Source organism: Barbatula barbatula (genome assembly GCF_947034865.1).
Source record: "Barbatula barbatula genome assembly, chromosome: 25".
NCBI classification, from domain to species: Eukaryota; Metazoa; Chordata; class Actinopteri; order Cypriniformes; family Nemacheilidae; genus Barbatula; species Barbatula barbatula.
The window spans coordinates 3966370-3994332 of NC_136788.1; the positions used below are offsets into that span (position 1 = coordinate 3966370).

General features: G+C 38.2%; 1 protein-coding gene across 2 annotated transcripts; it reads right to left on the reverse strand.

Moving 5' to 3' along the window:
- Window positions 1-35: 35 nt before the first annotated feature.
- Window positions 36-27953, reverse strand: ano5a (anoctamin 5a). Of its 2 annotated transcripts, XM_079449694.1 has the most exons (20): window positions 27685-27953; window positions 24325-24386; window positions 15633-15740; window positions 13791-13859; window positions 13156-13440; window positions 12944-13054; window positions 12708-12823; window positions 12263-12397; window positions 11530-11635; window positions 11381-11441; window positions 10442-10593; window positions 9476-9550; window positions 7783-8011; window positions 6566-6744; window positions 6378-6475; window positions 6089-6219; window positions 5672-5877; window positions 5128-5330; window positions 4932-5037; window positions 36-3302 (listed from the first exon to the last, which is right to left on the reverse strand). In XM_079449694.1, the coding sequence occupies exons 1-20, from the start codon at window positions 27755-27757 to the stop codon at window positions 3066-3068; spliced, it is 2742 nt and encodes a 913-aa protein (XP_079305820.1). In that variant the 5' UTR covers window positions 27758-27953; the 3' UTR covers window positions 36-3065. The 2 variants fall into 2 exon arrangements, with proteins under 2 accessions (XP_079305820.1, XP_079305821.1); XM_079449695.1 differs by lacking the exons at window positions 24325-24386; window positions 27685-27953 and adding an exon at window positions 16949-17118.
- Between the last annotated feature and the right edge of the window lie 10 nt (window positions 27954-27963).

Genomic DNA, 27963 nt, shown 5'->3' on the forward strand with positions numbered 1-27963 from the left:
TATTCCACATATAACATAAAACTGTGTTACAAATTGAAGGTACAACTGTTTATATTGTAGTTTATTTGGGTGACAATGGGTTGCACAAAGTTTGAAAAAATGTAGTAGATTTCCGAGTACATAAGAGCAATGCAGAAAAACACACACACAAATTCAAATACATATTCTAGATAACCATGCTAACCATGTCAAATTCAGAATAAAAAAAACCTATAAAATATTATTATTAAAGTTAATTCAATCAAATAAGGTTAAGGCATAAACACTTTTGATCATCAAGAATATGTTCAGAAATTCAACATTTAACTGAAATGATAAGGTCATGCGATGACCTTCCTAAACTAAAGGATGGATTATTATACCTTACAGCACAGCTTCCAGATTGTCAAGGTCTATAGTGAACTATTCAGACAGCATACATTTCTATAAATAGCGGTTCTTGAAATGAGAAAACAATGATTCAATTCTTCATATTACAACCAGAGGTTGGAAAAAACATTTAGATCAAATATGATTTCCAATTTAACCATTCACGTCAAAAATAAAAGCAAAATAGATGCAGATTTCTTCCATCATTACACTTCAAACCGATCGTAACTTTTTATGGTCCTCATTTGCATTTTCCGTTCTAATTTTGTTAATCTTTTAGGCCAATGTCGAATGAAATGATAAAGGCATGATCCAAATATACAGCCAGCCTAAACTTATTATTTTATACAACTGCATATTCACATAATCTGCTTCATAACACTGAGGATTGTGATGAGACAACAAGTGCATTGTGCAAATAACCTAAGAAAAAATGTGTCACAGTGGCTTTGTCCTTCTCTCACCAGGACGACACAGTAAATGAAATGGAAAGGAAGGTAAAATGATTGAACACTCCACCTGGACTTCCTATTCAGAGAACAAAGGCACGTTATAAGCATTAGCACTTTGGCTTTGATAATATATATTCTTATTGGTTGTTTTAAAGGTTCAATGAGTTGATTGCCTGTAACAATCAGCTCTGTAAAATAATAAGTATAACGTTTAATGTGCATATGTACTGTACGTACTCATATTTGGTATAGAGCTTCATTTTAAATTATATTTCTGGCAAGAAAACAAATATGAAATAACACTGCTAAATCTTTCGTGGCAGTTTTTTATATAAATGAAAAGAGAGAATTTACTACAGTTTGTACGGTAATAACTTAAAATATTTTGCAGATAGGCCCTCCTCATCTATATAATCTACATTTCTTTGTAAATGAATTCTAAACAAACAGTAAACAGATGTGTTTAAACTTCAGTTGAATATTGATATCTTAATCTATTTTAAAAAATGTCAAACATTCATGCAGATGTAAGAAGGTTTAAAGGCATTTTAGCTTTGGTTGCTTGAAGTCATTCAGAACAACTAAATCCTCATACAGAAGCTTACATTCTCTAAAGCTGAATCTCACAAAACCTGGCAAGGATTCTTTTTCACTTAAACTATTGGACATATTATTGTTTAATGTGAATTCCTCTGATTCTTTCATTTTGTGATGATGCTGAGAATAATGATAGTGAACCTCATGTTGTCCTGTGATGGTAATGAGGTTCTACTGTTTCTGCATTACGGTAATGAGAATTCACGGTTTTGGGTTGCAGTAATGAGAATCTTTAGCATTTTTGGTATCACTTTACCATAAGGTGCTATTTGTTAACAATTAGTTAATGCATTAGCTGAAATGAACTAAAAATGAACAATACTAATACTAATGCATTTATTAATGTTAGTTCGTGTTCATTAGAGACTACATAATTCAAATCAAACGTTTCCCTAAGTGGGTTTCCATCAGGGTTTTATTCAAATTTTGATGCTTCGCATCAGAAATGAGTGATGAAAACACAAAATTTCGAATTCGTTAAAAAAGTTTTTACGCTCGCTTGAAGTGCTTTATCATTTTTGCGAAAAAGTATTAATGCGAATAATGGGAGATGGAAAGGCATTCGCTGAACAAATCCTGCATAGCTAACATTAAACCCACGGCCCCGGAGCAGAAGATGGCGGCAAGGCTGAAGTTGTCTTTCCATTGCATTTGGTGAATGCAAGCTGCACTGCTAGTATATTTATAACTTGCCCAATCGTAAGAAGTTTCCATTTTCTATCACACGTCTTTTATTTACTGTAGGTTACTAGGTTACCAATACAGCTGTTACATCGCTCGAGGAATCCGATGGAAACGTATTCGATTTTTTTTCCTGTTTTTGCAAAAAATATTCGGATCACGTTTGCATGGAAACCTGACTACTGTTTACATTAGTTAATGCACCATTAACACGAATAACTGTACTCGCATGAACTAAATTTGACAGGGATTAATAAATATTAAAACACTAAATTGTTAATTATTAGCTAATGTCAGCTAATGCATTTACTACTGTTAACAATTAGCAAATTACTGTTGTGTTAGTGTGTTGTTTAGGGAACAAAGTGCATAACAACAATAAAATTCAGTCCCAAACACAATACATTTTCTTTATGCAGTTTCTTACCTTTTTAGTTCTTTTGATTTTAGACTGACACTAGAAATGCTTTAATGAGATTCGCCTCTTAGCTGTCTGGCCTTGACAAAGTGTTTACCAGAAAAACAGCTCACACTTTATCTTTGTAGTGTCATATAAGGCCAGAAAATGGCCACACCAGCAGAGAACGTTGAAAGGAAAATCAAACAAAAACAAGGATTGAGACTGCATAGATCGTGTTTTCAGCAAGCAAGTCACAGCTGAAGTCATATGGCTTTAGATATGTCGATATGTATTTTAAATCTGACTTTAACTTCATCACTTATTTTATGTTACAACTTCAGGTTTATCAATCACTATTGGGAAGACTTGGTTCTAAGAAGGGGCCCTTTCATGAGGGTGGGCTTATGGAGGTCACATGACTGAAAATAAATAAATCAAGCAGCCTTATGAGTCAACACTGTGATGAAAATGTTATGATGGACTAGTGGGGTAAAGCAAGCATGGTGATTTCAGACTCTCGCATTGGTCTCGAGATTGTAGTGTGTTGTGGTTTGTTTTTCTAGGTGTTAGGGCAAACAGTCAGAAAACACCTCATGGTTCACAAGTGGGGCGGCTGTGGTGGGACATGTACACTCTTCAGTGTTCTGCCTGTTCTGGCTGAGCTGGACTTTGAGTTTTTCCAGCTCGTAGTTGTGCAGATACTCCTGAATCAGGTAGCGCTCGCGCTTTATACGAGCTTTCACTTCCGACGGCACGTCAGGGATCAGCCAGGCCACAAAGAACTTCACCACAAACACCACATGCTGCAAGCAAATGAAATCATTTTTGATTATACATAAATAAATGAATGTATAACAATAAATATAAACAGGCCCTTTTACCCCCAGCAATAATTTAAATGACAATTAGATAATGTTTAAAGAGTAAATAACATTAGATCAGGGAAATTACATTTGTTTGAAAGTAAGCAGTCCGCCAAGTTGTAAGTCCGAAGGTTAATGAATAACAAAGGTTTTGGCTTGTAAAAAAGGGAGCAAGCAAACGAGACGTCTGAGTCTCTAACCGCCGCGTATCTACGTCACTAGAAATAGTCCTCGCCTACGTTTCGCTGGAACTGCCGCAAAACTTCACTCTCCTCCCCCAAACACTGTCGCTTGTTCGTGATGCGTGTGCATCATGTCTAGAACCTGTTTTCTGTGTTGTGAAACGTAGTCTTATTTAAACTACCACTTCTGAGGAAACAATGGTTACAATTCATTTTTCACATGACACCAAAGGAGCATAACCCCAGGGTTTAACTCAGTTCACCGAAGATTGCTTCAATAATGTCGGCGCGTTAACTGCAGGATGTAAAATGACTATACTAACTTTATATGGACCTGTTAGCTCCACCGAATCACAACCTGAAAGTGTGACTATTTCTTTTTGTCTTAACTTAAATAAATATTTGTGTACCTTATGTCTGTTTAGTTAATGCAAATAACACTTTCGTTAACATGGACCGTTATTTCTGGGGTATTACAGTTTGTTTATCTACAGTAGCTATGATCTTGGCTATTTTAAGTGTTGAATCTATTAACTCTCAAAGTATTTACTTCAAGAACTGAGCGGAGAACTATCTGTATTGTAATAACATACGAACACCTTAAACCAAAACAGGACCTTAAAAATCCAATGTTACGTACTCTATAAAAAAAACAAGGGTCACACGGACCCCATTCACACATTAAGTGAGGCCTTAAATCTTTTTTTGTCCATTCATTGTATCTTTTGTGCTCTAACTGTGTTTGTGTTAGTACAGATGTCAAAGTGTGGCTTGTTTTTATTATTATGAATTTTTAATTGAGATAAAAGGTGAACTTGATTTTGATGTAGAAGTTCAGAAGACCCTCGGTACGGTTTCACCATGAAGGCACAATAGATGTGGCATTATGTAAACAAACAAGGTTAAAACTCTGATCTGGAAAGGATCTGGTTAAAACATTAAAGCTAGAAAAATTTGAAAAAATTTAATATATAATCATTTTATGATTCTTTTTATCTATTTTGAACCTTAGTGTGTTTTCTTTTTCGAAAATATGACACTGCTCAAAAAATAATAATGCAGTAACGATAATGTTGTTGTTAAGTATGAAAATATCCAAGACTGTAATGAAAATAAAAATCAGGGTCACCATGGAAACAAACTGGTATTTAAAGGGTTTAAATTCTAAAAATGAATGAATGTTTGATAGTTATGATACGATCTGATTCTAGTGAATATAAGTCATTAAAGGGTGAGAAAATATGTATATATAATATTTTTATGATCATGTTTGTCCATTTTCAGCCAAAGTGTGAGGTTTTTAAATGGATGCACAAGGGTTAACAAACAGCTACCAATTATATACACATTTCAAGTTATACTTAGAGACAAGTTGAATATCCCATACCTCCATGATGATGATAAATGCCATTTTGGCAGCGAGAATGTGCCAAAACTGCATGGTGTGCTTGTACTGTTTCTCATGACCCGGTGGGTACCGGTAGTCAGGGTACCTACGGTATCCGCATAAAGTTTATTACATATCAGGTCATATTACCATAAACATATGTTCTAAACGGAAACCTAAAGAGCGACGGACAGACCTGCATGTGGTCACATTAAGGCTGTTGAACCATTCGGGGTTCTCTCCGTCCTCCGGGCGGTTTTCGGGTCGGAACTCTGAGATGTTGAAGACTGAGAGGCTGTTGTTGATGTATCCTTCCATGGTTAAATCAGATCCCGGGCTATACGTGTACAGATACACCAGCCGTGGGATCATGTCGGATGTGAACGACACAATGAAGGCCTGAAATGTAAGATGCGCGAGTTCACATTAACCGTAAAATCTGTCCATGACCAGATTAATGAAAGACTTACATTTAAATTAATGATGGACATTATTGACTCTATGCATGACACGCAGCCTACGCATTTCAAGAAATGTTGGATCTGTCCTTTTGACCCTGGCTTTAGTAGTGCATGCTTTACCGATTGCGATACAAAGCTGAAATGACTTTTAAAGCCAATTTAACTGTACTGAAAAATCAAGGCAGTCTTCTTGTAATGTGAACAACAAACCTGGAACTACATAAGCATTTAAAATGCTGCGGTATAACACGTGTCATAATATCTCAATGCATGACTCACGTTGGTGACCACTGAGAAAACGGCGATCATGTTGAGGATCTCCTCCCATGCACCGATGCTGTGAGCTTTGGCAGCCACGGGCCTGCGGAACTGAGTGGTGAATTTCCAAGCGTCCACTCGCACCTCCACCATGTTATTAATGAGAGCAAGCAGCGGAGCCAGAGGAAAAGATGCCACAAACAGAGTGATGAAGCCAAACTGGATAACTGCAAGAGAGGAACAGATCTATTAGTACCTTTCAGCTCTATTGTTCACATAAATGACATTATTGAATTGAAATGCCTGTAGGAATTAAACTATTGCACCCTCTGTCTGTCAAACTGTGTTACTGCAACATTCTTTCTGCATGTTTTATCAAATAATTTAACATGTGCAGTTTTGCACAAGTAAAAATCTTATAGCTGAGAAAGTACTCACCCATCTCCAGGTACTCGTAGAAGAGTCCGAGCTGACCCATACACTGGAGGTCATTATCCTGTTCCCAGCGGCTGTACAGACTCTCCGGGTGATTCCGGGCATTCCTGCTCACCCACCAGTTACGCAGCCAACTATAACGCACACATAAAGATACGTTCTCTGTAGCATTGTCCACAGCTTATGTCTGTGCTTTACTGTCAGCTGTTTTATACTACTAATAAAAGTACACGCATCCAGATCCTTCAATACATAGGGATGAAGATAAATACAATTATGGAGTGAAACTTACGGTACGAGTGCTTCCTGTATGTTCCCCCACACCTGTTTCCCTGTCATGACTATTACTAACTGAGTGGTTAACTCAATCAGACAACCGCCAGGCTCACACTGGAAACAAAACATTCATATATTTTTATTATTATTTACATACATTTGAGTTAAAGTTGCTGTTAGATAAGTAAGATGGCTGAGATTTACCTCTTCATTTCTCAGGCCGCTCCACTTGCTGAACATGTACTCGTAATCACCAGGGTAACCCACAAATTTGCCCTTGAAAAAGGCGACGTAGAAACAGGATGAATAGTAGTTGACAAACTGGAAGAGAAACATCTTCACCGTCAACTTGTTCTCATACTCCAGGTGAGTTTTCGGAACCTCTGTGAAAACAATAACATACTATAATAGTAAATCCCAGCACAAAAATCACACTGGCTTTTAGCAAGGGTAAGTGTCTTCTTAATAAGTAGAAAAGTTTCCATTTCAATATTATGTGATAATTTCTAAATGTCGATAAAAAATAGGATATTAAGTGACTGAAATGTAAACCTATTCTTCTTTTGGTTTTATGGTCGGTGCATACCGCCACCTACTGTGAGAAAGTGCGATAAGAAATCGAGCTCAACCATACCATCTATATTTTAAAATCTTTATTATGTTTATAATGTGCTAAACAATAGGTGTTCATGTTTAGATTTTAAAAAATGCTTAATATATTACATATTTCACCCGTGTTTTACACCGTCAACTCGATTCTCAGAAAAAAGGCTGGTGAGTTCCAGGTTCTATGAAGTCTGATTGGTCAAGCTGAGCAGGTCTAGTGTGATTGGTCTACCGCTTAGTGTGTGCGTTGAGATGCCCCGCCCATTGCCCTATACGTGTTACAGGGGGCAGGGTCAATGTACATTTTGGGGTTTATGATGTCATTAACCCAGGAACATTTTCTATAAAAAGTAATTTAAAAAAATCTTAATTTTCTGTGAACTTTGAGTGTTGCGACTTGGCAGATGTTGTTTATGCTCAAACAGCTATACAACTGACTAACTTAATTTAAAGAAGCGAAATTCCATCAGACCTCTCCTTTAAAAGAATGATCATGTGACAATTTAGACAATGTTTAAGTGCAGTTAAGTTAAAATATTCCTTTATCAAATTGCGTGAAAAAAACATGTTTTTTTTTTGCAATATATATATATATATATATATATATATACACATATATATATATATATATATATATATATATATATATATATACATTTACATTTACATTTTACAAGCATATATGGGAGTTTTTACGAAAAGTATGTGTTTCCACTGGCCGTATTTTGAAAGGTAATAGAATTTAGTTTCAGATTTTCAATGACTGCAAAGCAAATGTATAAAGTGTGAGAGGGGTAAAAACAGAGGAATCTTACCCATGTCAGTTATCCAAATGGCCACCCGTTCGTACAGGTAGTTCAGAATCATGATGATGACGAAGTTGATGCAGGAAGCGGTCACAGATGTAGCGAACTGAGGTGTGATTAATGACCCAACTACGTCCAGCTTATTGGTGGGGCTGTCCTTCATGATGCTGGCGAAGGCAGCAAACACTGCCAGACGGTACGCTATCACTCCGATTATACTGGCGATGATCAGACAGATCTGGGTTTCGGGATGAGAAGCATGTCATTCCCAAAAACACTGAATGTGCTTAATTAGGAAAATATATATAATTTGTCATAAAATACTGTTAACTACGACGAAAACTACAAACAAGCTCTCTAGGGCAAAACACTAAAACACTACATGCAGCTAAACACATGCATCACCAACTTACTGATTTAGGATGTCCAGAGCTGTTTCCGTACAGTCCAGTGACTTATTTATACTTCATCATGAGTTGAACAGAGATGTTTTACAACACTACTGTTTGTCTATTAATATCTGTATACAGTATGATATCTCTGTTCCAAAATGAAGCGAGTTGCCTTCATCCACTATAGAAGCTCATATATATTATAAGCGACGGATCGACAACACTGTTTAGGCATCAGCAAAAAATAAACTTATAAGTGAACAAAGACCCAACAATTTTAAGAGTGTTGAGTGTTTAAATGTTGCAAGAGGATATGAATGTGCAATAATTTGTATAATGAGAATCACAAACTGCATTTTATATATATTTAAATGGTTTTCAAGTTACCAGTACTAAGATTTTTCTCAAGTGCATTGACAAGTATCTGCATTTTTTACATTAGAGAAATGTGCTTTAAAAATTTAACTTGAATGTACTTTACTGCACTTCATTTCATAAATATATCTTTTAAGCATATAAATAAATAAAGTATATCAAGCCTCTAGTACTTCTGTTTTTCACATAAACATTTGACTTGAGTAAAAGTGAGAAAGTACAAGGTTTTTTGCGCACGCGTCCTTGTGAACGACTCACAGTGAAGAGAAGAGTAAATTCATTTGTACCGCTATGATCAGATGGCGCATTTTAACAATGTCTTTCGTACTTTTCTGGACCTTGACAGAGGAACATTTTCATGAGAATTATCTAAGACAGCAGGAGGTCTTATAATGTGAAGAACGTCATCTAGGTGAGTAATACATAAAAAAAGGTTGATTTTTGGATTAACTACCCTTTAAATATAAAAAGAAACACGTAGTGGCGTAGAAACGATTATATTACAGTATATGCTTAATCATTTCCAAAGTAAAAGTGTATTTAAGTAAAAATACTTGAGTACTGTCCACCGCTGGTGGACCTCTGATGTACATTTCATTTACAATATGAAAATATGAATTATCATATTTAAAATCTGTATTTTCTTCAACTCTTCACCATCTTGAATTTATTTTTCTACTAAGCTTGTCGCAATGTATTATAGAATAACTTTCTCTGTGAAAGCGTCCCTAACACTGCCCAATACGCTTTTAAATCTGTTATTGGGCAGCTCACTACGTTTTGGACAGAGCTACTTGCTATCCTGTATTCTCCATTGACAAACAATGTTTAGCAAATAAATCAAGAAAATATATACCACCGAACATCACTTGTTGTGTTTATACGTAGGATGTTAATGTAAAAGGAAATATAAATGTAACAGTTTTGATGCTCACCCAGAAAAGGACGGTGACCCCAGACATAACTGAGCGTGCACACCGGCTTGTTGCGGGAAAATAAGGTTCCATCTCCTACAAAGCAAGCAAGCAAAGCAGGGAACATGAGCGACCACCACCACACACCTGGGACAGGAGTCCTAGTCTAGAATCGGACTAGTATCCACACTTGTCAACCGGGACTCTCCGTGAGTCGTCTGCCGTCTCTACATACAAAATTCTACATCTGCCGTCTTTTAAAGCTGCGATCACACTGCAGGCAGGTCACTAATGCCACACGAACACAGCAAACCAATATCTCGTCCTCCTACGCCAGCCTTACCCACAAGACAACAGTGGTCCAGCACAGGATGAACCTGCCTGCTTTATCAGCTGATGTCTGGTATAGAACCAACTCCTGTTTCTACAGGACAGGAGCAGAGCCGAAATAAATGGGATGTAGTTTCTCAACTCGGCTAACATGACTACATAACTCGGAATTATGTTTTCGGTCCGCTAAAAGTGTGAACAGCAGTCGCAAAGTACAGGCGACCTTTGGTTACCTAACCACTATGGCCACCTCACTGGATCTGGATAGGCTATAATGTTTTGACCGGTCTAATAAACATGTAAATTTAAATTGACTATGAACGTGAAAAAAATTATCTAAAAAAAAGTGTTTTTTGACAAATGCAAAATTTAGAATCCAAAAACAGCTGCAATATAAGTTTGACAAACAAGTACGTTCAGAGAAGCCTTTAGCCTGCACTTTAAGAAAAACCCTGATGGCAAGAATATATATTAGCAAATGGTTCTTTGATGATTCTCTGTAGAATGAAAGAAAAAAGTCAATAGCAATCCATACATCAATACAATAAAAGAACTTGTTCCTGATATTCCCGATATATCAAATGTTGCTGTTATTTATATTTGGTAAAATGACATGAAGTGAAAGATTCTTGGACGAAGTCACTGTTTCAGGTTTACCTGGGTGACTCGGTTGACCCGGCTCTGTGTGCATTTGAGCTCGTACTCCGGTCTGAGCTGCATGTGCTGCTGTTCTTCCTCCATGTCCACCAGATCCCACTCGTACTCCAACCGCGCCTGACGCCGCTTCCAGAACTCCAGGAACAGAGTCACTGACGCGCAACAAACATTACACAATTATGTTATTAAACACATTTATGTATTTTCCAAATCATGCTTGTAACCTATTATGTCACAGATTTCAGAGATGGGTTCACTTTTACCACCAGGGGGAGTTAGAGTATCATTAGACATTTAAAAACAGAATTGTTTGTCTGGGCCTATGAAGAAATAAGAAAGACCTTGAACTAATCCAACACAGGTACTGGTGACATGATCTGAGTCTATACAATCTTATTATGTCAAGCCGAGGGGATTTAAGAGCGCAAAACAATTAAACTATTCTAATAGAATGATATAAACAGGGTTCCCACTCTATACCAAAACTCCCTGACTTTTCCCTGACTAAAAAGCTGAATTTGCATGACCTATAATGAATGCAACCAGGTCTTTTTTAACCAAATGTAAATTTTTCCTGCCATTTTGTCTTAGTTAAGAGGTACAGGTGACTGTGTTTGACTTAAGTGATTGGCAGGTGCCAAGGGGGAAGGGAATAAAATGGCGCCGAAGATAACCATAACAACAAAACAAAAAAATGTGTTAAAAACCATAAATGCAAACTAAAATTAAAAATGACAAACAAAAATCCCTGATGTTCCACGACTTCGACAAAAAATACATTAAATTCCATGATTTTCAATGTCTGGAATAGACCTTTTAAGATTCTGTGATATTCCAGAAATTCCTTGACCCATGGGAATCCTGTTAAAATCAGACAATCCATCAGATTGTCAAGACCTCTTAGGGGGACAAGGCGAAATCACAACGTTCTCTACTTACCCCATATTCCCATGAATATTGCAAAGAACACCGTGGCCGTATTGTCAAACAGATATGATTGCTGAAATACATTTCAGAAAAGAAGTTTATCAAAAACAAAGTAGAACCTTCATCACTGGTGTTACACGTTACATTGAAACGGCACCCACCCATGATGAATTACACGTTGAGCTGAGCTTCCAGTAGCCACACTTTTTATCACAGAGAGGACACATGATGATCTGCCCGCCGATGGTCTCATTGCAAATCTCCTTACTGCAGCAAAAAACATGCATCGTTTTATTCAATGCAGGCTTAATGTAGTGTGTTGGGAAATATCTGTCATGAAATGATCTCTTTGCATGCTTTATTATCTGTCCTGAATGACCCCTAGTCCTGCACATTCAGGCCTTGGAGTCTCTACTAAAGAGCCGATGAGTTGAATCAGGTTGTGATGATAAAGACGCTATGCCCTAAGCCCTTCGAATGGTTTATCCTATGGAGTGAGAGCTCCGAATGATTAAAGGGTGTAGGGGACCAAACAACTGTTTCTTGAAGTGCCCTTCTGCATCATCATCCCGCGCCCATAAGGAGGCGCCGTCGACACAAAGAATCATGAGCACGCAAAGTGTCCATCAGTTGCACCCTTGGAAATCCTTCACTTCGAAGGGCCCTTTGAAGAGGGCAGTTATGAGCCCTTGGGCTCGGAACGATCCTTTAACATGCCAGTCATGAAAGTACCTTTCGTGATATATCACAGAGAATGTACTAGAGGTCCTCTAGGACAGATTTGGAAACCTCTGCTTTATCGAATGCATAAACCAGTTTGTAGTGCGGTAAAAATTATACTTTAAACAATGGCATACTGTGACTTTTTAAACGTTTTTACACCTTTATTCTCACCTCCAGACATTTTCGTCAAATGAGGCCAAACCATAGATGAAACAGAGCAGACCGACAAGTGCGGCGTAAAACAGCATCTCTGTGTAAAAGCCCAGCCAAGCAAAGTAGATGCCGATCTTCTCTCCATAATATTTCCTGTGGTAAAAGTAGAACATTATTCACATTGCTTTTGTTTCATCGATGTGTGATTTTATCTAAAAACAACAAAATACATTTTCCATGCATTCACTTTCTGGAAATTTGTGGGAATTGTGCTTTTAATAAATATTATGTTTGTTTTCCTCTTACAATAAACGTTAATTTATGTAAAAACAGATAACAATGTAAATAAAATCAAATAATAAAAGGTGTGCAAATGCAAATATAAATGTAATGTTTTGAGATAAATACTAAACAACAGCAGACGTTTACAAATATGAATTTATAATAGTGTTATTGGTCTCACCGTATGAGGTTGAGCGGCTGCTCTTTGTAAAAGCGACTGAAACTTGCCCAGAATTTGTACAGTTCATAGCGTTCACTCTCACAGTTTGGATCCCGAGACCTGGTCCAGTACCTACACTACACACACACACACACACGGTATTGCATTACTGATGGATCTGACAATTCCCATCGTTTCCACTCTTTAGAGACAAATACACAAACTGACAGGTTTAACCGCCTGCGTGATAAACTTACGTCATGTAGCGGGAAGGCAGCTATATAGGTGCCGTTGTTCAGCAACCTCTTAATGCCCTTCTTCACTTTGTCTTCTTTACTGTAAGGACATCGGGAAAGGATGTAATACACCTACACAGAGAAGAGAATAAAGCAAGAGTGTAACGGCAGCCCTCCTGCTCATTTGTTTAAAATGCATACGTGGTATTTCGAATGTCAAAAAAATATCTTACAATCCTGTTCCGTGTGGACGGAGGGAAGAAGGTGTCTTTATCATCGATGAGAAAAAAGTCGATCTTGCTCTTGTCGAATGTGTAGGTGAAATAATCGGGCTCCGGGTGCATCACATTTTCAGGGAGATGAATGGGTGTAAAGAGCCAGCTCATGGGCGCTTCTTTTTTTTCTGGAATATCATTGGCTTTAAAAGGCACTTTGATTTTCAGAACGTCTGCGTAAGTTGCCAGCACCTCCCAGGGAACGTGGATCTTTAAGAAAAATGTCTTTCCATCTTCTGACTCCTGGAATGATACGAGCATGAAATAGACAAGAACACATCTGTTATTGAGCTAGTTGTGTGTTGTGTTTTGGTTGTAATACTTGAGCTTCTTTAAATCATACACCTCTGCATTTCTCCACGGAAGAAAAAAATCAGGTAAATGATAGAAATCTTTGCGCAAACAATAGCAAGCATTCACATGGTTAAGAAACATATTCTGAAGTACACTGCCCTCTAGTGGACATACACATTGCTTCTGATTTATAGTCACTAGCAAGCTTTGGTTATAAATCATATAAAGAAGTCTGTATTTGTTTAAGGCAAATATGTTCTAATGGGGTGACACTTGTGACGTCAGATGTTTTGACTTACAGATTTGTCTTCAGTCTCCAGCTCAAGTCCGGCTGTCTGTAAGTTACTTTCAAACTCCTTCCTTCGCTCCTGTATGAAGATCAACAACAAATCTGGGACTGATCTCACTAACATGCGCTTCAGTGAAGAGGGTTTAAATAATAACTATAAATCACAATCCTCTGGTAATATTATTACCTGTATGTGTACATAACTTTTACATATGACACACTCCTTATTGGTGCTGCTAGATCTTAGTGCTGCATTCGACACCATTGACCACAGCATGCTCCTACATAGACTCGAAAATGATGTCGGTATTAAGGAAATAGCTTTGAAATGGCTTAGATCTTATTTATGCGACCGTTTTCAATATGTAGCAATAAACAATGATGTATCACGCAAATCGAAAGTCCAGTACGGTGTACCATAGGGCTCAGACTTAGGGCCTATGCTCTTCGCATTATACATGCTACCTCTAGGAGATATAATAAAGCGACACGGAGTAAGCTTTCACTGTTATGCTGATGATACGCAACTTTATATTTCCTCGAAGCCTCATGAAACACAGCAATTCAATCGAATAGTGGAATGCATAGTCGATCTAAAAAAGTGATGGATGATGGATCTTCCATAAAACCCTCATCTTCAGCTTAGAATCATGGCTTTATATTCGATAGTACTCTGTCATCTGAGAACCAGGTCGCCAACACCTGTAAAATTGTTTTTTTCCATCTTAAAAATATATCTAAACTACGTCATATGCTGTCACCATCAGATGCAGAGAAGCTTATACATGCCTTTATGACATCAAGACTAGATTACTCTAATGCGCTATTACAAAAACTCCAACTGGTCCAAAATGCGGCAGCGCGAGTTCTTACGGTACAAAAAAGTATGAGCATATTAGCCCGGTTCTGTCAACCTTGCACTGGTTACCTATAAAGCATCGCATAAACTTTAAAATCTTGCTTATTACCTATAAAGCCTTGAGAACTTCTCACGTATTATAGTCCTTCACACAAAGAGTGCAGAACAGTACTCTACTCTCAGCCAGTCTTGTCTCATTGTTCCAAGGTTACCAGAGCGGGCAGGATTCAGTCCAAGGTTACAGGAGCGGGCAGGGTGCAATCCATACCCAGACCTGACAAATGCTGGACGAAGGACGTGGCGACTCTACAAAACTTCAGTCGCTATTAGATTATTAATGATCATTTTAAATCTAACTTTTTTTTTTATTTTGCCTTGTTGTGCAAGCACTGTCGAGCTTGTGCAGAGGCTGCAGCTTTTGCCAGATTTTGCAGATTTGGAATCCCTGGTTAGGCCTGGTTTCCCTCTGAGGTTTTTTTTCTCCCCCAATGGAGTTTTGGGTTCCTCGCCACCGTTTACATACTGTTTTGCACTGTTTGCCTGGTTAATTAACACTGCATATAGGAATTTATTGTGTGTCTGATATTTGACTTGACACTGACAACTGCTGTGAGACGGCACAACATTGGTATAACATGAGAGTTGACTACAGGGTTGTGCTATTTCTAATCGAAACTGAATTTAATTAAATTTCAAATTCATTTGCTGAATTGAACCTGAATTTAAACTAGGTAGCAAAAACAATGCAGGTGAATCCCTTGAATACAAACCCAAAATAATAAGATTTTAGGGAAACCAAAATATCTTATTAATTTAGCCAAAACGTGTCCAAAAATGTATGTAGTTAATTCCTAACAGTTAAAAAAAAGGCACAACTTTCAAAATGATGTTTTATAGTAAAGCAACTAAGGTTAAGCAATATTAGCTTTGTTTTGGTTATTAACTGTTCCCTTCATTTTCTTACACAATGCAGCAACAAAATAAATGACGCACCACTTTCTTCACTTCATCCTTGTCATCGATGTATGAAAGAACAAAATCTATCCTCCGTACACCATCTCTGAAGTACACAGAGTCCTTGCTCTGGTGCTGTTTATCCACCTGTACACACAACGCAAACAAACACACAGGTTATAGCATACAATAAACAAAACAACCCGGATCAACAACCTACTGCATTTCAGTTCTTGGGAAAAAGACACTTTATAAAGTTCATGCTTTTAATTGCTAGATGTGTGCAAAAATAATAAACAATTTTACAAATTGTTTTTGTATTCTGAGTATAAATATATAAATATTAACCAGCACAATTTGAATGAGTTATTTTTTCAAAGGTAGTACTGCAAGAATCACCTCCACACATGCAAGCACATCATCTGTTAACCACAGGCAACATTCTGCATCAACAAAACAAAATGAGTGCAAAAGCAGGCCAGAGCGACGGTCCAGCATTATTTCAGTAATGATCAATTATAAGATTTATTCATCCATTCACCTGTCTAATGTTTTTGCAGAATAATCTTCACACTCATTTCTGTGTAAGGACAACTCACTATGACCATGACTTTTTAGAGTGGCGTCACATAAACCGTCATTGTTTGTAAGATACGCAATGTAAAGATTCTTTAAAATGTTATGCTTCCCTTTTTTGGATGAACTGTTCCTTTAAATGTCGAAGGATTGAAAGATCCAGAAATGTATTTGCTTCCCCCTAGTGTAAGGATGATCCGTTCGCCCTTCAGATCTCATGATCTTTCCTGTAGCGTCAAACACTTTTCTTACTGAATTATATTTCAACCTTATTTAACAGTCCACGCCCTGCAGAACAACTCTGACCCCACATGAGCTCTATGAAAAGTTGAGTTATTCTATGCGGACACAAACATTGTTCAAAGATAAATAGTTGCTCAGAAGAGAAATAGCCTCTGAACGGGAACTGTCTGGCCTGTAAGAGTCCGCAGCTGCTCTCTGACAACTAAAAATAACTTACACACACTGAGTAACACAAACAAATACAGCCAGAGACCGAGAACTAGCCACGTCTCTCAGAGCTCTCACTACAACATCCTGAAATGTGACCAGCCCTGCTGAGGTTTCACCAAACGCCACTGATTTTCTTACGCTCATCCTGCAAACAAAACATGGAAATTCCTGACGACTGCCGGAAGATAACAACAAGCTCTTTCTGCAGTACACAACTGCATACTGCACGCTACCATCCTTTACTAAATGCTATTGCTATCTATAGAATGGCCGGGTCTCCTACCTTCCACATACATTCAGGCGAGAGAAACGGAGAAACGCTTTACCTCCAATCCGCTGATCAAGTGCTGCATCATTCGGCACTCGGAAATCTCTTGAGGCGGCCAAGACCACCTCCCTCACAAAGCCCAGAACCGGACACATGCATACGTAAACACACGCGCACGCATATTGGATTAAAGCTGCCCTCCTTCAGGATACACACCCAGTCATTAACAGAGAGCAAAGAGAGAGAGACAGGAGGGAGGATGAGGGGAGTCCCTCATGCCTGCAGTGATGATGACATCATCCTGATAAGATAACTACATCAGCAATTTTCAGAAGAAAGAAATTGGCACTACATATTACTGACTGCACTGCATCATTTATTATTTTAGTTTTTGACCCTTTATGTAGTACAAATTATTGTTTGGTTTTCAGTTTGCTGCTTTATGTTTGATCTCCCATAATCCAAAGCACTTTGTATTACTAGCAAATTCTCGATTCACTTTGTTGATATCCCTCGCTAAACTTTTATAAGAATGGCAATAAAACCATGTTTTGTACTATGTAACACAGTATATATTAAATCTATATATGCGTGTACACAGTATGTATATACAGTACATACACTCACCTAAAAGGTTATTAGGAACACCTGTTCAATTTCTCATTAATTCAATTATCTAAATCAACCAATCACATGGCAGTTGCTTCAATGCATTTAGGGGTGTGGTCCTGGTCAAGACAATCTCCTGAACTCCAAACTGAATGTCAGAATGGGAAAGAAAGGTGATTTAAGCCATTTTGAGCGTGGCATGGTTGTTGGTGCCAGACGTGCCGGTCTGAGTATTTCACAATCTGCTCACTTACTGGGATTTTCATGCACAACCATTTCTAGGGTTTACAAAGAATGGTGTGAAAAGGGAAAAACATCCAGTATGCGGCAGTCCTGTGGGTGAAAATGCCTTGTTGATGCTAGAGGTCAGAGGAGAATGGGTCGACTGATTCAAGCTGATAGAAGAGCGACTTTGACTGAAATATCCACTCGTTACAACCGAGGTATGCAGCAAAGCATTTGTGAAGCCACAACACGCACAACCTTGAGGCGGATGGGCTACAACAGCAGAAGACCACACCGGGTACAACTCATCTCCACTACAAATAGGAAAAATAGGCTATAATTTACACGAGCTCACCAAAATTATATTGAGACATTCAGATGGTAGATTCAGAATTTGGTGTAAACAGAATGAGAACATGGATCCATCGTGCCTTGTTACCACTGTGCAGGCTGGTGGTGGTGGTGTAATGGTGTGGGGGATGTTTTCTTGGCACACTTTAGGCCCCTTAGTGCCAATTGGCCATCGTTTAAATGCCACGGCCTACCTAAGCATTGTTTCTGACCATGTCCATCCCTTTATGACCACCATGTACCCATCCTCTGATGGCTACTTCCAGCAGGATAATGCACCATGTCACAAAACTTGAATCATTTCAAATTGGTTTCTTGAACATGACAATGAGTTCACTGTACTAAAATAGCCCCCACAGTCACCAGATCTCAACCCAATAGAGCATCTTTGGGATGTGGTGGAATGGGAGCTTCGTGCCCTGAATGTTCATCCCATAAATCTCCATCAACTGCAAGATACTATCTGTAATAAAGATCCATAGAAGGGAAGGAAGGAGGCGGGAACCGGCGAACATTCCAACAATAAAACTTTAATTAAATAAACAATAAACACTGAAGTAACTGACCGACAGCCACCTCACGGTAGACTGCCGGCCATAAAACATACACACACTTAACACATGTCCGGGCCCGGTCCTCTCTTGTCAACAGTCCTGCCGAACATCCTTTTAAGCTCCCAATCTCCTCCGTGATAAGATGCGGGACCGGTGCGCGCACAGCTGCTTCCACTTATCACTCACGCCACCGGCCCCGCGTCACGGCTCTCGTCCCGCCTTCCTCACCACACTATCCTATCAATATGGGCCAACATTTCTAAAGAATGCTTTCAGCACCTTGTTGAATCAATGCCACGTAGAATTAAGGCATTTCTGAAGGCGAAAGGGGGTCAAACACAGTATTAGTATGGTGTTCCTAGTAATCCTTTAGGTGAAAGTATTCGTAAATGTATGTAATTTTTTTACTTTTCTCAATTTCGTATTATTTTCCAGGGATGTTTTGTTCATTTTCGTACAGCTGTTTTGATACAATACAAATTGTAAAAAGTTGACCTGATTATCATGAAATGTGTCTAAAGCTTGCCTTTGATGGTTGTTAAGGTGATGTTCTGCTGTTGTGGTTGGTTACCAGAAAATTGCTATATGGCTGCTATGGTGTTCTGGATGGTTGCTAGAATCATGTTATACTGCTGTATTTAAAATTAGAAAATTGTTTTGTGATCGCTAAGGTGTTCTGTGTGTGTAGGTAAATTGTCTTGTGGTTGCTATGTGTTCTTGGTGTTTATGTGCATTTTGGGTGGTTGCTAAGGTGTTCAATTGGTTCCTAAGGTGTTGATATTGTTGTTGTTGGTTCTCAGGAAACTGGTATGTGGTTGCTAAGGTGTTCTGTGTTTTAAGTGCATTGCTATGTGGTTGCTAGGGTGTTCTGTGTTTTAAGTACATTGCTATGTGGTTGCTAGGGTGTTGTTATAATGTTGAAGTTACTCATTTTGATGTGGTTGAAATCGTGGTTTTGTGTCTTTTAGTGACTTGCTAAGTGGTTGCTTTGCTAGGGTGCGCTGGTGGTTTGCTAAGATGTTCTGGGTGTACAAGTGCATTGTTGTTTGGTTGCATATGTGTTCTGGGTGGTCGCTAAGGTGTTCTGTTTGTTTAAGTCCATTGTTATGCTGTTTCTAAGGTGAAAATCAAGCTAGGAGAAGTAATGTAATGCACACCGCTCCTGAACAGCCCACATAATGACATTGTCTTACATATGATGGACACGGTGGGACTTAAGTTTAATAATCTGGATGAAGGGTCTGTTCAAATCCATGAGCCATAACAACGTTTGCCTTTAGCAAACACAAGTAATTATAGACCTGAAAGAACTGAACATCTGATATGCCTTGGAAAAAAAACTACTGATTGTATGTATGTATTACCTGTGTATGTCAATACACATATAGCAATAAACCTGCAGTTTCAAACAGACATGATTCAACTTTGACCGCTCTCTCTCCAAATGAGATTCAAAATCGGCAATTGCCTTTTTGTGAGTGAAAGCTCTTTGACATATTAGATTATCGCCAGTCGCTTTATCATGTCATGACTGATAATGTGATATCCAAACAATGGCACTTTCAATATGAATGGGTTAGGGTATTGTGGGGGATTGCTGTGATGACATTGTGGCTTGTAGTTGTGTCCCCCTCCTTCTTCCAAGTACCGTGTATAGATATTTTCCAACTAGCTTTATCAAGCCTGCTTTCAAGAGTGATCAAAACCCACCAAAAGACGCTACTTTGTGAGGTGCCATTTATGTCCATCTCACAAACAGCTCACATTTTAATACCTCAGTCTACTGAGCCACGAAAGAGCAGTAAAACTTTCCACAGCAATGTCCACGCTGGCGTAATTTGCATGTCAAGTGTACGACCCATTTACAGATCTGCCGTCAAAACATTGCATAGATACAGTATGCAAATACCACTTCCCCAGATAATGAATTACAAGTAAAAGAGAATGAGAATCAGAGTGCAGGGTTAAAATTCAGCATCTAAGTAGCCTGATCCGAGCAAAAAAAGAAATCTCACATGCAAACTTGTAATAACTGCTGAGCAAACCTATTTTCTTTAAATGAGGTCTATTTACTGTAAGCAGGCAGTGTGTTGGACATGGTAGAGCATCTGCTGTTCTTTCACTATGACTCTCCTCTCTCTTTCATTTTCCATAATTACACATTAGAGATGATGCATATGTGCAGAGGTGGTCTATCATCGCCATAAGCCCATGCACTTATATATAGCTTAAGTATATGTATGGTCAAAGAAATAAGGCAGGGATGTAAAGATCTACAAAGGCCTTTAGCCACAAAGTGCATCTGCTCAAATACAGATATATAATCTTGAAATGTGACACAATTATAGACTAAAAAAAACAAGGTTAATGAACACAGTGCTTCTTTTTTACATATAGAGATTTATTTTCATAGAGGGAAAGTCGAAACAGTTGTGGCTTTTTAAGCATAAATTTACACTGAAGTCTAAGAGTCAACTAGAGGAACTAATACGGTGTAAATCATTTCGTTGCTGCCTTACGTTTTTAAATTCAATCTAACGTTCTTTATAAGTCACTTCAACTTGATATTTTCCAAAGTTGAGACGTCAAAGCAAGGAAGACACCAAACAAACAACATAATTTTTATCTGCAATTTTTGTAAACAATTGATGGTGGTATTATTGTGACGCAGTTCCCACTGACCAAGACAAGTTGGATTTGACATGAGCCATAGTCATGTTGCTATGCAGTTGCTAGGGTGTTCGGGGAGCTTTCTTTTATCTTAGGCAGTGATCTCTGATAAACATTGAAGATACTTTTACGATGACGTAATAAAGTTCTGATATCCAAGCCAGGCACACATGCATGGTCACAGTTCACAAACTCAGCCCTCTTTACCGTGTCGTACCCGGGAGCGATACTTCAGAAACAAGTCTCTCTTCCTCCATATCTGTGGATAAATTGAGCACGGTGAGATATAGACAGTGGTAAATACTCTAGACTAACAAACAAAGAAACACACAGCAGTCCATGCCAACCCTTTGATCAATACCGTGCGAGGCAAACGTGTGTAAATGTACATCATTCATTTGAGAATCCTTCAGTGACGGTCAACTCAACTCATCTCTATCTGATAATGACATGATTCAAGCAAGTTGCAACAGCGATCTTTTTAATTCTGTTCATCGAGTTTCAGGGAAACACATTTATTGATTTGCATGGCACCGTTTTCTCTCTACATCCCAGTGAACGCCCATCTATCTGCCTCTACGAAACAGAAGCCATTCTGAACATGCAAACACGCCGGTTTTGAGTGAACAATGTTTAATGTTAATCTCTGCAGGAAATACAAGAGGAAAATAAATACATAAAGCCTAAGTGTGTTTTTTTAATATGGGTTTAAAGGAGTCATATTAATAATAGTCGCATTTATCTTATCCCCTGCACTATTCATACATACTGAATAGAATAGGTGCTGAATACGGAATAGAAATGATATATGTCATATGATAGTATACAATCAAAGCTATATGTGAAACAAACATTTCATAGCAAACAGTTACCCGGTAGGGTATGTGCACAAGTATCGATGATGTACTTACGCTAAAATCTATGCCGGCTAGGTCACTTCCGCTCTCATAGCACTAACTGATAAAGATGTTTTTGGTTAGAAAACGTTACAATTTCGGCGAACCGACAGCACATCTTCCCTTGTAGTGCTGAAAAATCCTCTTAGTGCTATGAGAGCGGAAGTGACCTAGCAGGCAGAGATTTTAGCGGAAGTACATCATCGTCACTTGTGTATATACCCAATTGGAGTGCTAGGTTAGCTTATTGACATTTCAGCGATAACAAACGTTATATGGCCCAAACTTAACTTCCGGAACATCCGCAGAGAATCTATAACTGCAGACTAGTTTTCATTTAATTCAATACAATTAATATACAATACAATATTAATGTAAAGTAATAATAATGTACATTAAATAAAAATAAATTGTCACATTATAACCAAACGCAGTACACAGAAATTAACTTTGGGTGTGTGTGTGTGTGCGTCTATACACCAGTTGCGCTTACTATATTTTATTATATATCTATTTAACAATCCAGTTAACAAATTCACCCCATGACAGAGTGTTTTTTTTATCAGATTCACACAACAGACTCATGCTTGCAAAGCAGTTAACCTTTTGTACGTTTAAATGAGGCTCATGCACTCAGTTCATTCTTTTGACATATGGGCCCTTTTATGACACAGTACACACACATACGGTCCTATCTTACCCCCATAAAGCTGCCGAGGTGTTGCTGTGGTTCAGTGTTTTCTTTCTCACACTGTTCACACCCAATCACTGAAGAATGACTTGAGCAAACAGACGCAATGCTTGTGCACTCAGAGACAACACTCAACGTGGACTAAACAGACAGAAAGAGAGACACAGAAAAAATGGAGTGGAGAGCAGGGCGGATGGCACAGACGCGAGTGCTAGAGCGTGGTAACATGAATTAGTTACCTGAAATCAAACTAGTTGGAGAAAAGTAAAACCATAAAAACACAAGAGAGCAAATGCACAGAAGGGTGAAGGACAGATAAATGGAAACATAAAGTGAACGGTCATTCTTGATGACATCAGCTAAATTCGTAGTGGTGCGCGGATATGAGATAGATTAAAGGGGAAGTTCACCCCCCAAAAAAATCTGTCATGATGTAATCACCCTCAGGTTATTCAAAACCTCTATGACCTTCCACAGAACACAAAAGTAGGTGTACCATATTGGCAGAATATGTATATGCAATATATATGTTTATCCAAATCACAGTGACTGGAGGCTGTCAATGTGACTTGTTTGAAGACACACGAGAACCAGTGGTTACAAGTTCATTCCTCACAAAAATAAGGCTTCGGGAAACATGAAATATGGCACACAACTCATACAGAGAATTGTAATAGTGCTTTTTTTCCTTTTGGACCGTGACAGCCCCAGTCCCTGTTCACTTTATGTAGCCTATATAACAATGCAAAACCAGCAAAGAAAGTCACATGGTTTCGCGTTGAAAAAAGAGGAAATCATAGACTATTCCTCAAACCTACATACAAATTTCTCTAGAAGAAAGTGATTGGGGCACAAAACAATGTCAACTAAAACTGCGAGTAACAAAACCACAAAAGGTTTGGTAGGAAACAGGTACAGCAAATTTTTCATATGCAAACCGAATGGCCGCGAATGGTTGAATGGTGAGCTGATTTGAATGAATGTGTCATCATCAATGAGCACCTGTGTCAAACAAACTTGACCGATCCATTGTGCTTCAAATGCACCTTTCCATTGCAGGAATATTAACACAGCAATAATAAACACATAAACATCCCTAAATTAAAGCACTGACCTGTGACAACATACATCGTGTCATCGCCATAACAAAAGCACTTCTTTGAAAACCCCACCATTCACACTGTAAGTTTTCATATTGAACAATACAGCATTTTTAAGCAACTCACAACTAACTTATGTAATAAACCCATTTAGCATCACCAGCTGACCTACAAGGTGGTTGCTAGGGGGTTCCTTATGATATTCGGGGTATTACATACAGTAGGGTCAGTCAGATGGCTTAGAAGTGAAAAACATTTCATCCCCTCAAGGTTTCATTGTACGACCAAACAAATAAATAATGCTGCTAAAGCTGCTTAAAATGCGTAAGAGATTTTACCACAGCGCTTTCAAGTTGAAATGATTCCTTATCCGAACTCGTGTGGAAGCCGTTGTTTTCCTCTGGAGAAGATAAGAAAACAAGAAGTGTTAATATATAGACACGTGACATTTTAAGTACTTAGCAAACTGTTCCCATTTTAGCTGCTTCTGAAGAAGCAAGCAATTGTGAAATAAATGTAAGCATTTTTATCAAAATTTGAGATAAATCACGTTTAAGTGTGACAATAATGGAGTTCTCTGTCAGCCATTGGCCAAACTGGTAACATTCACAAAGTCAGTGTTGCTTGTCAAGTGTGTCATCCTTAATTATTACAACGCTGGTTTTAATGCTTGATTCTGATTGGCCAGTCCCGACATTTGCAGGTTTGTTATTCCCAGATAACAACCTCTTAAAATAATAATACACATTAAAAACGTCGTTTATTACCATAAACCTGAAAGTAAATGGATTTTCCTCGCTTTAGTTCTGCATTCGGTAAAAATTAGCTAATAAAATATTTCAAATTCACATTTCATGTCCAGTTTTTGACTCATGTGGCAAGTAAGTTAGCAGTGTGCATTATCCCTTACGGAACGAATAACCAAAGTCAACAGCCTTTTTCTATTCTTGCGATAAAAGTCGAGAAAGGTTGCAAACATGCTTACAGCAATTACAGTAAATATAAACATTGTGAACTTCCGTAACACTGACTATTGAATCAACACCAAATCAGTGTATATAGATGTAACACCATGCAGTGGTGGGCAAAACAAAAAGTATTACGATGGCAATCTGACAATAAGCATTTAATGTCAACAATAAGCTTTAGTCTACATCGTTTAGATTCATAAATACCTGCACATACTATAGCCACATTAATAAAAGTTTGCTAATAGCAAACGTAAATGTTCACAACAGAAAGACCTGAATACAAATGACGGGTACACACACTCACAGTTGTGAAAGATTAAATGTATCAGCTTTGCGGGTAAGGTAGGTTTTGAAGCATGCTAGCTGGTTTGTGCTGGTTTAAGATGGTCATTTGCTGGTTTAAGATGTTCAAGAGCTTGTCCTGAGCTGGTTTAGGACCAGCTTAAACCAGCTCCAGACCAGCTTGACCATCTTAAACCAAATCAAACCAGCTACCATGCTTTAAAACCTACCTAACCCGCATATGTTGTTGTTTTCCACAGGGATGTGTATTTACTATGTTAGATAATGCCAAACACTCACTGTATGCCAAAACAGCTCCATACAGTTGGAATACTAGAAAGGTTTCTTTTCAGAGCCCTTTCAGGCTAATTTCCCCTAGGCCAAGCTCATGTGTGTGTTGGGTGTCTTAGAAACCGCAGTGAACTCCCTGAAGTCCTAAACTGAGACAGAATTAGACTTTTCTAACAGAAGCAAAGCATCGAAGCAGTCTTCAATACGTCCGAAACCTTCATTACACATCTAACATTACACTATACTGCAGGTGTGACAGCTACTCAGGAAATCAGTGTTGTGTACCTTTCGTCGGATGTTAGAAACATTCATGTTTTCCTACTAGTCTTAAAATGTCAAAATAATGGACGTAAAGGAACCTCAAAATGATATAATGGTATTTGCAATGGTTTCGAACCTCTCATACTGTCATTTTACAACCACCAAGCCAATAAAAGCATGCTGTAGTTTGTATTATCTAACTGTTATAAAAATATGTTATATACACTTTCAGATTAACAATCAAAGTCAAAGTCGAAGTCTGCTCTATTGTCAAATCTGCCACATGTACAGTACATACATATAGAGGATTGAAATTGCGTTACTCTCAGACCCTTGGTGCATACAGATAACACTAACACAGAATAAAAATATATACATAAAAAAAATCTGATAAATACAGAATATACATATGTCATATACAACTATTACAAGCAGGGATATAAAAAAAACAAGAAGATCGGAAATGGGAATAAGCAGATGGAAATCGCCATCGTATTATAATCGCCATAATATTTCACCAATTCTGAATTTAATTATCTGAATGTGACATAATCGACGTCCAAGTATGCCAGATCATATCCCTCACACAGGATAATAAAAATGCATGCATGTGTCCAATATTTTATACCCTGGCATCAAAAACTAGAAGTGAGAAATATTTGCCGACACAGGAAACACAAGGCACGGTCCATTTTGTGGTTTGTTGAATGTCAAGCACATGAATATACCCATGATTACAAAACCTTTGAGATGTGACACCGTGGACAATATTCTTTGAAGATATCATTTGTAAATAAAGAAATGCATTGAAGTGTTTATGAAGTTGACCTTACTGGACATGTACAGGAGAGTTTATCCAAGCCTTTGTCGGCTTATTTGGAAATCTGTAGTCAGACTCAGCAATATACAAACCAGTCAGAGGCAGCACCGCACATGACAAACCAGTTTAGTTAATTTTTATCTTTAAAGCACCCTGAAACAGTTATGAGGACCAATTCCTTATTCCATGTTTCATCTTTTAACACAGACCCGATTTATGAAGTTAGACAGACTTTAAATATATTGTGTGTGATACTCTATCCCGCTTGAGCACATATAGCCCAGGTCAGGAGGTCTAGTCGCAATGTTTCAAAAGCAAAATAAGCTACGAGTGCTGCAGTGCACATTTACACATGTAACAGATCCTTCGTAAAAAGCTTGTGCATTCAAGTGACATTTTAGTAGTGCGTGTTCACTGGGACTCGAGCCCATGATCTTAGCAAGTTGGCATTTAAACTACATTGAGATGGCATGACTAAGTGAAAGTAGGTGACCATTTTAAGGTTGAAAGGCTATCAAGGGGGTTTTAAAGGCGAAGCTGATGACTCACAAGCAATTCGGCTGCACTGTACAATTTAGATGTCATCTCTCTGAACTTCATGTCCAGGCTATACACAACATTGGCCAACTTAACAGCTCACATATTAAAACATAGTTATTAACTTAACAATACATGATATTATATTACTTACATAGTTTATTCGTAGAAACTAAACATAAATAATAACTTGCTTTGAAAAAGTCCAAACATTGAACGTCACTGACAATGTAACAGGATCTGACTGTAAATATTGACATGTATCATAATTACTGCAGTCAAACAAAAACATCCCATGAAGGATTACAGTTTGTTTCAACTTTTTTAACTTTAAGGTCGTTATAAGATCACATTGAAAGTTGCGAGCCGTGCGTATTTCTGTTTATCTCTCGTGTTTGTAACTTAAAGTAAGAGCGTTTAAATAAAAAGCGATGGAATAAGTACACTTTTTTAAATAATAGCGAATTATATTAGTAGCCAGACATGTTCAAACACACCCATATTAGTGTAAAGGCATTAGTGTGGCGGACACTCACCACCGCCGCCGTTGGACCAAGCGGTCCGGTCCATTTCAATAAGCGTCGGATCACCCGACTTTCCGCGATTCATTTTCCAAGTCTCCAAACGTAACCAAGTGAATTTAACGGAGTTGTTGAATCAATGATCTTTCCGCCGGGGCTCAGTCCGAGCCCACGCCCCGTGATCTGATCTCAGCTCTCTGACCGCCATCACTCCGCGCACAGGGGATTAGATTTGGCCACACTGGGGCTTGTCTTCGGGTCTCCGTCGGGGAAATTACGCCCCTAGTGTGATGC